This window comes from Triticum aestivum, chromosome 2A (genome assembly GCF_018294505.1).
Source record: "Triticum aestivum cultivar Chinese Spring chromosome 2A, IWGSC CS RefSeq v2.1, whole genome shotgun sequence".
NCBI lineage: Eukaryota > Viridiplantae > Streptophyta > Magnoliopsida > Poales > Poaceae > Triticum > Triticum aestivum.
Genome location: NC_057797.1, coordinates 707,741,132 through 707,753,630, shown reverse-complemented (window position 1 = coordinate 707,753,630; position 12,499 = coordinate 707,741,132). Strand labels below are relative to the sequence as shown.

Genomic DNA, 12,499 nt, shown 5'->3' with positions numbered 1-12,499 from the left:
GTCCCATAATATAAGAACGTTTTTGACACTACAGAGGAAATAGGAATTAGCCCCAATCCAATAAAATAAGCACAGGTTTAGGCTAGCCAAGGTGGAACTTTAGGTGACTAAACATTCAAGCCACTTAGGATGAGCAAATCAGATAAAAGTACAGGTTCCATCTAAACAAGATGCAACTTTAGGTGACTGAAATTTCAGGCTTAGCAAATCTGCTAAAAAGGTTAATAATCCATCGAAGAAGATGGCCAGAAAGGAAAAAAGGGACTCTTGACATTTCTGGTAGTAATCGGATTAACATTTGGGGCCAACCGACCAGGTGTATCTAACACGCATAACATCCTTATCCCTTATCCCCTCACCAACACCCTCATCCGATTATCCCCTTCTCATCCAACAGCTTAGACATCCTTTTCCTTGATAAACAAAAGAGACTTCATGATTCTGTATTACAATCGTTACTAAATTAATTTCAATTTCCACCTAGCTGACACAAAATCATAACCTAAAAGGTCTGATGCAAGAACTGAGAACTATACATTGCATCATGCCACCATGAAGCAGAGAAACAGGTGCTTCGCGCGGATACTCCGAAAACAGTTCATTTCATGGCAACTTGGGGAGGTGATCTTTCTGGGGATCAGCGGGAATGAACACGGGGAGCTGGTGAGGCCGAGACACACCGGAGCGCTGGCTCGAGCCGCCAGGGTCTCTGAAACTTCTCGTCGCAGAATCTGTCATCAGAGGTCCACCAAAGAATATAGACTGACCGGTGTACAGAAGGTCGGGCCGGGTTACCCGAGAGCTCGGTCCCTGGTTTGCCTGCGCAGACATGAACCGGCCAGCTTCCTGATCCCAGTAAACCGATGACCGAGGAGATCTATCTGTGTTCGGCACACTAAATCTCCTTGCGTTGTTGGCTTCTGGTATAGCCGCTTCATTTGCTTTGGCTGAGAATGGGGACCTGTTGGCTGATGTCTGATAGATTGGGTTGAAATGCTTCGAGGGATGGTGCTCTGCAATGGGCGTCGGAGTCCGCGAGTTGCTCTGGAAGCTGCTGGGTGTCTGAGGATACAGCTCAATGTCATCTGCACTTGCTATGCTGGGTGGATAAGGGGACTTGTACGGAGCATTCCTGCCAGACCGAGTGTCGATGTGGTTGCTAGTATCAGCACTCATTACACTGCTTCTGCAGCTGAGGTTATCGCTGGAGCACTGGTCGGCGTCGTAATGGGAACGGCTATTGATCGGTTTCAGCACAGATGAAGAGGCTCTGGCTTTTGCTGCGGCTTTCATGGCCTCGTTTGAATCCAGTTTTGCCAGCTTCCATGGGTTAATGCGAACTTGGCGCTTGGCGTGTTGTTTGGCTCTTTCGACCGGGTCTGTGCTATCAGGATCAACAGTTGAAGGTAATCGCCCAGGTCCCAAGTGTGGAATGATTTCGTCCTGTGATGTGATACAGACGATTAAAATAGGCCGAAGAAGTAGGAGAAAAATTCAACTTCGAAATGAAAACGATTATGATGGACAGAACACATCTTGCACATAACAGTGCAGGTTTCTGATAAGATTTATTAACGTGGAAAGCATTAATCCCATCATTGGAAAAGTAAACAGCACAGCAAATTGATGTGCTTCCAGTGATAGAAACATAAACACCCGACAGTTCACTCTATGGAAAGTTGATTTTGGTTAGCAAACTACAGACAGTTGATACGGCCTAGAAGGCTAGACGTAGCACTGGATAAGAAACACACCTGGTCAACAAAGATGCGCGGTGGAGTGCACCATGCACCTTTGTAGTGCCGTGCGAACGAGCTCCCGCTGAAAGCAGTTGGTGCAGAACTCATGGGAGAAGATGGCAAGCTTTGCTGCTCATCATTGACAGAGAGACCAGGAGGTTCACTCTGAGCCCTCATTGCCACAACATATTCATAAGTTGTGATGCCCTGAAAAATGGTTGTAACAAAGCGGTATCATAATCAATTCCTTGCAAAAATTATAGTACAGTATTGACAAGGAATAGCAAAGTGACGAACCTTCTTGATTAATAGCATATGGAAGAAGAACAGCTCCCCCAGGGGCACTGAAGCAAGCACAGCAAGAGCTGTACTCAGGGCCTGAAGCCAAGGATGTATTGAGTTAAGATTGAGCTAGCCATGTCATATACTCTAATACAGTGCTTGACTATCGTATGACTAGCTCTATGGTGTTATATACTTCAATGCAGTGATCGATTACAAGTTATTATTGCTTGAAAGGTAACTAACTAGCTCAATTTAAAGTACTGTACTATATGGCCAAATAGATGTCAGTATACATAATTCAAATAGTACTAACCATGCAAAATGATGCCATTGTGATCATAAATTATTCCTTTGGGGCAAAAAGGCCAAGTTACTACTCTAATTTGCAGCAGTGGCAGCGTTTATGTACAACTGCTGCTGCACAGAGTTAGAAACTCTGTTCTGTCCTCATGTAATAAAATTAAATTACGTTCAAGTGTTCCTACTAAGTCAACACCCTGCCTCAGATCAACAGCAATACTACACCACATACCACTGATTTGATTCTGCACCTTACAAAGACCGCTCAATGAAGATGGATATATTAAAGTAATTACGGTGAAATCCAAAGGTACAGCTATATGCCTCAAAACAAGATAAGAAAAAGGCATTAACATTTACCACAATGACTGCAAAGGGCGCTCGTGAAAGACCATAGCCCAGCTTTTCTCCTATTTGTTCTTCAATTGCTGCTTTATCAGTGAAGCAACGTACAAACACAGCTATACCAACTCCACACTCAACCGCAAGCTTTATGCATAACGAAAATGTACAATTAGAAACATGAAAAATGCTTTCAGGACATCAAATTTCACACTCCTATGGTAATTCTACATACCCAAGCAAGACTCACAGCCATAAGGCACAAAAAAGTCATATAATTTCTCCTTCCAACACAATTGTTCAGCCACTGCATCAAAAAGGACAAATAAGAGAGCAGAAAATCCACACCAACAAACTGTGGAGAAAGGGTAGAAAGACTGAATGAAATACATAATCTTCAGCATGGCACCTACCCGACAATGATGATCAAAACCATCAACACACTTGTCACAGCTCCGACAATGTTTACTATTTTTTCGCACCTGCATCAATACACAAAGGAAAGGGCATTTCAATACGAATAGAAGTTAAGAATAACGGCACATTTGCGTAAACATAAAGGACTCTATTATTGTTGCAAGCAGACATAAAATGTTCTACTCCGAATCTATCAATGTTGCAGAAGCACAAAAACAGATAAAATAGTATGACAGGATAAATTGTAGCTGCCAATGACTATAACAGATCTAATCTCCAAACATTGTCCTTTTGCCTCACTCCTGTTTGCTTCTTTATGCTTATTTTCAACAGAAACAGAATTTATGGAATTATCTCATGCATGCATCCTTCCTTAATCATCCTTGTGGATTTCTTTTACAAGCTACTGCATCGATGCTAACTTAGCTGATTTGTGTTGGGCATTTATGTCTCTATATCATCATGTCAACTGTGCTGCGTACACGACAAAGGCAGATGCAACTAACTTATTACAGAAAGTATATCACAAAGGAGTCCCTCCTTAAACCCTGTGTATTGCCTGTTCCCAAAAGTCTTAGAAGTGCCTAAATACTGCTCCCTCCATTCCAAAATAAGTGTTGTGGTCTTTAAAATTTGAACTAAAACCACGGCACTTATTTTGGAACAGAGGGAGTAAACATTATGATGCAAATGGACAAAATTTTCAAGTGACACACACATAAACAATAATATATTTTATACCAGACTTCTTTAACATGTGCTGTAATATATCAGTTATAGCATTTAAATTCATGTAAAATAGATATGGACTCAAGAAACAGGTAAATTCTAATTAATGGATGCAAGCATCTGCATTGCATCCATTTTCCAGAACTACCATGGCTATAACAAAAGAATAAAATGCATCCGAAGTCCGAACTCTTGAGTATGATATATTCTGCTTGCTGGGTACCTCTGTGTTGCAAAGGGTGCAAAAGAGTGCCTCCTCAGCATAATTTTCTTGTTGGTAAGCTTCATCTTCTTTGCGACAATCCTCTTTCTTAAAAATAGCACAACAAAAACAACCAGTTCCTAAACATGATCTATGCTTTCTGATTTCCTCGTTGGCTTCCAATCCTGATTTGCCAGCTTCTTCTTGAGTGTCTACGTTTGCTTTTAATCAAAAGGATGATGTATTAGTATTTGAACTTCAATAGCAGTTTCATCAGGTATCAGGACATACCTTCTGATTTATAGATTAGTGCACCATTGACGCTAATCAGGATGCCAGGGTCAGCAGGATCAATAGCAGTACATCTAGCATATAGAATCAATACCGATAAAGCCTGATAAACAGAAACAGATACAAGAGGCATATCAAATGAAATATATTCCAGGATTCAATCCATGCATAAAAATAGAGGAAGTGGAACCTTACCAGAAAACTATAAACACCGATTGCAATATACTGATACAGGTCCTTCCCAAGAAACGGAGACAAGAAAGCATAGAATGCTATACACAGCAAGAAGAACACTGTTATAGCAACCACCTGCCAAAAAAAAATCACCATTCAATTTTTTTTTTCCGAACCATGAAGGAGAACTGCATTCGAACATTTATAGAAGAAGAAAGAGTGTCAGGACATGAAACCATCGACCGAATGATCAACAAGAAAACACAGGTCACAACCAACCAAACATAACGTGAACCGAGCACTGACAAACACCACTAGGGCTAAAACTAGACAAAATAAAAACAGCTCAAGGAGGAAGCTTAGGCCAGAGTAGCTAGCATCAGCCTTAATCTGACTAATGAGTAATGGCCTGGGGAGTCGGAGTGTACTTGTTTCAAAAAATCAAACAGCTTGTAGTTTGTGGTGACACCAGCATGAAGGAAGTGTGAATCCAACCAAGACGCCACAGGTTGAGCAGAAAAGCAAGACCAAAACCTCCACAAAAAGCTGAAAGCAAACTAAGGACTCCTAACCCTAGGTTTTTCATAAACAATAAGCATTTGAAGTGCATAAAACCATCAAATTTACATGTGAATTTTTTAATATTTTACACAAGATAACCAGTTAACACGCTTGCTCAGATATTGCAGATCTCTTGTTTAGTACAAGATCAAAGATAAAAAGACCTTTGCCTATTTGCTTGATCTTTTAAACTTCTATCTCAAATTTAAGGAGGAAGGGGAGATAAGACGATCAGATGAAGGTAAGCAGGGTGATTCGGTCTGTACATGTACCAGAGAGCCATTACTAACTGGATGTTCTCAAGTAAAGAGAGGATACGCTTGATAGGAGCAGATGCATAGACCAAGCGTCGTGTCCTCCATAACTCAGGTCATAAGCCAAGAATCAGTGAAAATATCTAACCGTTAGTCGTGAAATACTCGCTAATTCAGTTGACTACTAAGCTCTTATTACAGGGCTCACACTTTAAAATGATACTTCCCTCAGAACTCAGATACAATGTGTTTAGCCAGGACCAGCATACAATTAAGCTGGGATACCATGTCAGTACAGGACAGCAAGGTGAACGCCATTGAACTGAAAACCCGTCATTTTGAACACGGATGCACCCATACCATGGGGACAACACACAGAGGACTAAACAAACTAAAGTTCCGCATTCGAGCACAGTTTGTAGTTAGCCTGTAATTGCAAAACTAATTAAAGCGAGTTGGTTGTGCAAACAGGAAGGAGACAAGAAAACAAACAGAGTTGGCGGCGGCGGCCAAAGCCGCGAAACTCCAACTCCAAAAGTCCAAGGCCAAAATCCCCCATCACATCGAAGACAAAGAACAGAAGAGACCAAGAGGAAACCAACAAAAAAACAACAGTTTAATTGTCTGCAGAGAAAAATGCCAGATTAGAGCAGAAACATACTCGCGCCATTGCGCACGGGATCAGAACGAAGCACCGCGTGAAATTCGAGCAGCATGGCATCAGGGTAAACCTAAGAAAATCAAATCCATGTAGTTCGCGTCGGAACAGCAGAAATGGGCAACATACACAGTACAGAGTAAAGTCGCGCAGTAGCACCCAAAAAAATGCAGGTAAAGATAATGCATCAGTCCATCACATCAGACACACATAACTACGGAATAATACTAGGATTGAACCGAAAAATGGGGGAACGCATCAGATCAAAACGAACAGCGCGCATCAGTAGTTTACTTCTCGTGCTAACCTAAACACGCTAGTCGCCAGCATCGCGCAGGCAAGGCACAGGGAGACTTTCAAACGCCACAGCGCGGGGTTCTCGGCCTCGGAAGCGCCGAAGCGAAAACAATTCCGGTCCCCCGGCGGGGAGATCCGGAGGCACATTGCGCGTTCGAGCACAGAGGAACATAAAAGAAGGGCGAACGCGAACGGACCTGCAGGGTGTGGGCGGGGAGCTGCCACCCGTGGCGGCGCGCCATGGCGGCGCTGCCGCGGCGGAGGCGGAGGGAGCGGCCACGGGATCAGCGACGCGGCGGCGGCGGCGGCGGGGGCTGCATTGGGGGGGCGCGAGATCCCGAGCCGCGCGGAGTAAACCCTAGCGCCCCGTACGGTACGGCACCTCTCGGCCTGCGCTGCGCCGGGGAGAGAGGGGGAGGGGAAGAGGAGGAAGGAAGGCGTGGTAGAAGTGGGTGTGCGTGGCGACGGCGGTAGTGGATTTTTTACTGGGAGGAGGGAGGGGGCGGTCTCGGATTCTCTTTTGCCTGGGCCGTCGTCCTCTGCTCTCGTCGCCTGCGTCGTCCACTGCGTGGACTGAAAATATTTGTTTCCTTCCGAACTTAATTTGATATATATCACTGAGAAGTGGGCCGTCCAGGGACATGAGTTCCTTTTTTTTATGTTGGCCGATGCTCTGCGTCGGTCGACCGGCGAGCGGCCTCGGTTACCCTGCGCACCGTACCATCGGCCAGGCGTAGCCGTTGGATCTGGCCTCCTCATCCCATTTGCTGGACCAAAACGAAGAAACAATGACACGGTCGACGAGCGATGGTAGCTTATCTCATCACAAAAAAAAAGCTTATCTCATCACAATATGCGTAAAATGATCACTATCCCAGTATGGTATCTATGATGGAAAAATTGATTGTTACGGTCTCTATCTCTATTAACTCGAATCCATGGCAATACACGGGAGTTGGGGGTAGGAGAGGTAGGGTTCGAGAGAGGGAGAGAGAGAGCAGATTCTCGATGCCCTCACACACACACACACCCGCATGCTCACTTATCCACCCAGCTCTCATGTGGACGGGTCGAACCTGCGGTTGGGCCTTCGGTATCTCTTGGGATGGCCTTCGCTATGCTTTTGGATTTGGCCCCCGTGTCTGCGTCCATCACATTCCCCCCTCCTTCAACACCGGCTTGACCCCAAGCTACAGCTGATGAAGCTATGTACCTAAGGTAGGGTCATAGGCCTGACCTAGACTACCTCCCCAAGGACATCACCCTAAAGCCAGCAGCATTCAAAGGGTACCATCATCCACTCGACCAGAGACATTTCACTCGGAAGAATCAATGTCACTCGACCGTCACAGAAGTCACTCGACAAACAGAAGATCTGGAGCCACTCTACACAGCAACGGTCAGGCGTTTACTCATAGCCTTAACTACCATTTATAGCACTTTAATACGGACGTTACCTGTAACGCTCCACCTTTATGTACATTGAACCTCGCATAACGGAGGGGAGCTGGGGTCCTGACGCACTCTATATAAGCCACCCCCTCCTCCAGGACAGGGGTTTGCATCTTTTGTAAACACACACACACACACACACACATAATCCAGTCGACCGCCCCAGGGCATCGAGACGTAGGGCTATTACTTCCTCCAAGAAGGGCCTGAACTCGTAAATTCGTGTGTACAACTACTCCATAGCTAGGATCTTGCCTCTTCATACCTACCCCCCATTCTACTGTCAGTCTTAGAACCACGACAGTTGGCGCCCACCGTGGGGCAGGTGTCAGCAGTTTGTTGGAGAAGTTGTCATTTTTCTGATTCCCGTCATCATGGTTTCCGGTGGAGGATTGGCTGAAGGCGCGAGATTCGTCTCGGCGCGCTTATCTTCATCACCGACAACTCCGCTTGGCTCCACGAGGCTCCACTCGACGTCGAGGCACTCCCCGTCCGCGGGGCGACGCACTTCCGCGCATGTGTCCGCGGTGTCCTTCTTCGGCAGCCGTCGACTCAGTATCAGTCGGCTCCTACGGCAACCTCGCTTTCCGTTGTTCGCCGGCGCCAGCGATCTGGTCAATCGCGGCTTCAGCGGTGGGTGAGGCATGCGGTGGCCCGCCAATTGGCCACCCCACAAATCGCGGCGATCGAGCCTGATGAGACTCTCTACGCCATGTTCGATCTGTCAACTGGCTCCGTCGAGACTGCACCCGAGTGCGACAGCAGCGACCCCCGGCGGAAGTTTTGATGGTCAATGGACCGCGCTGTCCTCCTGGCTTCACCCGTGAAGTCGGTGGTGATGGCGTCGGCGACCCATCACATGCCCACGAGGAGTACCATCCCGAACCACTCGCTTCGCAGCGGAGGGAAGAGCTTCGCCGCCGTAATATGGATGCACTTCACCTCCTATCGTTGGAGAAACCTCCGAGGCCCAGGCCTTGGAGGAGGCGCGCCTGGCCAACTTGGCTGAGCGCACTCGACTGGAGAACCTCCAGCGCGCTCTCGACGAGCGTGCTCGGCAGCGGGTTCGTGAGTCCAGTCGACGACAACTTTTTCTGCCTCCGACTCGGGTATACCAAACTCCGATCCAGAATCTCACAGCTGCAGCTCGAATAGCAGAGTCAATTCAACCTTCCCAGTCAGAAGCTGGCCGAGGTTTGATGCAGATCCGGGCTTTACTCCGAGCAGCGGGAGAGCAGAACACAACAGTATCTCAGTCGCGGAATAGGATTCATAGCAGATCTGTGGTGGCAGATACCGTTCAATCTGCTCACAACCCAAGATCGCCTCCGCGGCGTGAGGAACGTGGGCACCGGCAAGATCAGTACAGGAACCGCGAGCAGTATGATTATCGACTCGACCACGATGACCGTCGTCGAGTGCCCATGCCTCCTCTGAGGAGTGGGTCATACGTGCCTCAGCGTCAAGATGACAGGCTCCCTCACAGCGGCAAACGAAGAATTCCAGTCGACCCCAGAGAGCCAGGCTTTGATGCAAGATCTATCATTGTTCAAGGTCTGATTGATAGGAACAGGGCTCACAGAGAAGGCCACGATAGAGATCATCCGACTGGAAGTAGGGTGCACGTTTCAGGACCCGAGTGTTTCAGCAAAGCCATCAGAGCAGCAGTGATTCCTCCCAACTTCAGGTTGGCGATTGGAGTCAGCAAGTTCACCGGCGAGTCCAAGCCAGACACTTGGCTTGAGGACTCCCGAGTGGCCGTGCAGATTGATGGCGGCAATGATAATGTGGCTATGAAGCACTTCCCCTTGATGTTGGAGGGCTCAGCCAGAGCGTGGTTGAATCAGTTGGCTCCTGGCAGTATATATAGTTGGGAGGAACTTGCTTGAGTGTTTGTTAGGACCTTTGAAGGCACTTGCAAAAGGCCGGCATGGTTGACAGAATTGCAGTGTTGTGTCCAGAAACCGAATGAAACCTTGAGGGATTATATCCAGAGATGGATCAAATTGCACCATACAGTGGAGAATGTGTTAGATCACCAAGCAATTTGTGCCTTCAAGGAAGGCGTTAAGTATCGGGAGTTGAATCTGAAATTCGGTCGGACAGGAGATATGACTCTGACTCGGATGATGGAGATTGCCATCAAATATGACAATGGTGAAGAGGAAGACCGACTCCGGAGCGGCAAGCACAAAACAGTCCCCCAAGAAACCGGAGGAGGGAATTCCAGTCAGAAACAGAAGTGAAAGGCTGAACCAGCTGCTCCTGGTGAAGCTTTAGCTGTTGCCCAAGAAAAGTTCAAAGGAAAGCCCAAGGGGCCCTGGACTCCCAAAAAAGTTAAGGATAAAGATGGTTTTCCCAATGTCAATTCCACACTGATGATTTTTGCTGATGTTGAAAGCAAAAGTTGGTTGAAAGTTATTAACAGGGAAGTAAACATGGTTGCTCTTGCAACACCCAGTTATCTGAAGTGGTCCCAGACCGCCATCACATTCGATCAGTCAGACCATCCAGCTCATATAGCCACCCCTGGGAGGCAAGCACTGATGGTCGACCCAGTAGTTGAAGGCACTCGACTGACTAAAGTGTTGATGGATGGTGGCAGTGGCCTGAATATTCTTTATGCTGAAACCTTGAAGGGAATGGGCATTCCGATGTCCAAACTTAGTGAAAGTAACATGAGTTTCCATGGCGTTATTCCTGGCAAGAAAGCTCAGTCACTCGGCCAGATTGCCCTTGATGTGGTTTTCGGTGATTCCAAGAATTACCACAAGGAAAAATTGACATTTGAGGTAGTGGATTTCAAGAGTGCTTACCATGCTATTCTAGGTAGGCCTGCTTATGCACGTTTTATGTCTCGACCATGTTACGTGTATCTCAAATTGAAGATGCCTGGTCTTAAAGGAGTAATCACTGTCACTGGTAATCAGCAGAAGGCAGAAGAGTGCTTCCAAAAGGGCTCAAAAATTGCAGATGCACAGATGGCAGTAGTAGAACTACAAGAGTATCAGAAGGATGCAGATCCGAGTGATTTGCTGCGAGCCAGGAAGCCTGCCACAGATTCTGCATTTCAGTCGTCCGGTGAAACGAAGCCGATTCATATTCACCCGACCGACCCCAATGCTGCTCCGACCCATATCTCAACAACACTCGACAGCAAATAGGAAGAAGCGCTCATCCAGTTCCTCTGTGAGAACTGGGACATCTTTGCATGGAAACCTTCTGACATGCCGGGTGTACCCAGGGGACTGGCCGAGCATCGTTTGCAAGTCGACCCAAAAGTAAAACCAGTCAAGGAACATCTCCGACGATCCACCGTCCAGAAGAGAAAAGCAATCAGCGAGGAAGTGGCTCGGCTCCTGGCAGCTGAGTTCATCCATGAAATCTACCACTCCAAGTGGCTCGTCAATGTTGTCATGGTCCTCAAGAAGGACGACTCACTTCGCATGTGCATTGACTTCAAGCATATCAATCGGGCCTACCCGAAAGATCATTTTCCTCTCCCCCGCATCGACCAAATCATCGACTCAACTGCGGGGTGTGAGCGTTTGTCTTTTTTGGACGTCTATTCCGGGTACCATCAGATCCGACTGTATGGTCCCGATGAGATAAAAACGACTTTCATCACTCTATTCGGATGCTTTTGTTATGTCACTATGCCATTCGGCTTGAAGAATGTCGGAGCCACATTCATGAGGATGATCCAGAAGTGTCTGCTCACTCAAATCAGTCGAAATGTGGAAGCATACATGGATGACATTGTGGTCAAGTGACGTAAAGGTTCCGACCTGTTGGCTGACCTTGCTGAAACCTTTGCCAATCTTAGAAGATATGATATCAAGCTTAATCCATCAAAATGCACATTCGGAGTTCCTGGCGGAAAGTTACTCGATTTCCTCGTTTCCGAATGAGGGATCGATGCTAACCCAGAGAAAGTTGGTGCTATACTTTGGATGAAACGCCCTGTGCGTGTGCACGATGTCCAGAAGCTTACTGGTTGTTTGGCCGCCTTGAGTCGATTCATTTCTCGCCTTGGTGAAAAGGCATTGCCTCTTTACCGACTGATGAAGAAGTCTGATAAGTTCGAGTGGACTCCCGAAGCTGACGCAGCGTTTGCAGAGCTCAAAGCCCTGCTTTCCACCTAGCCGGTGCTTGCTACGCCAATCAACAAATAGCCTTTACTGCTTTATATTGCAGCCATTGGACAAGTTTTTAGTACACTATTCATGGTCGAGCGGGAGGAAGAAGGAAAAGCCTATAAAGTTTAGCACCCAGTATATTATGTTTCTGAAGTTCTGACTCCGTCGAAGCAAAGATATCCACATTATTAGAAGCTTGTTTATGGGATTTACATGACCATGAAGAAAGTTGCACACTACTTCTCTGATCATTCCATTACAGTCGTCAGCGACGCTCCATTATCAGAGATTCTGAACAACAAAGACGCAACTGGTCGAGTGGCAAAGTGGGCGATTGAACTCCTTCCCATGGACATCAAATTTGAGGCAAAGAAGGCCATCAAGTCCCAAGCAATAGCTGATTTCCTCGCCAAGTGGATCGAACAACAACTTCTGGCCCAAATCCACTCGGAGCATTGGACCATGTTCTTCGATGGGTCCAAGATGTTGAATGGTTCCGATGCTGGGGTGGTGTTGGTATCCCCCCGCGGTGACAAACTCAGCTATGTTCTCCAGATTCACTTTGACTCCTCCAACAATGAAGCCGAATATGAGGCACTTCTGTACGGGTTGCGTATGGCCATTTCGCTCGGCGTTCGTCACCTCATGGTCTATGGCGA

General features: G+C 46.9%; 1 protein-coding gene across 1 annotated transcript; it reads right to left on the bottom strand.

Annotated features, from left to right (window-relative positions):
• Positions 1-386: 386 nt before the first annotated feature.
• Positions 387-6,750, bottom strand: LOC123190400 (protein S-acyltransferase 21). Its single transcript, XM_044603027.1, has 10 exons — positions 6,447-6,750; positions 4,501-4,614; positions 4,306-4,408; positions 4,036-4,235; positions 3,080-3,148; positions 2,902-2,973; positions 2,685-2,813; positions 2,037-2,117; positions 1,755-1,946; positions 387-1,443 (listed from the first exon to the last, which is right to left on the bottom strand). The coding sequence occupies exons 1-10, from the start codon at positions 6,489-6,491 to the stop codon at positions 604-606; spliced, it is 1,845 nt and encodes a 614-aa protein (XP_044458962.1). The 5' UTR covers positions 6,492-6,750; the 3' UTR covers positions 387-603.
• Between the last annotated feature and the right edge of the window lie 5,749 nt (positions 6,751-12,499).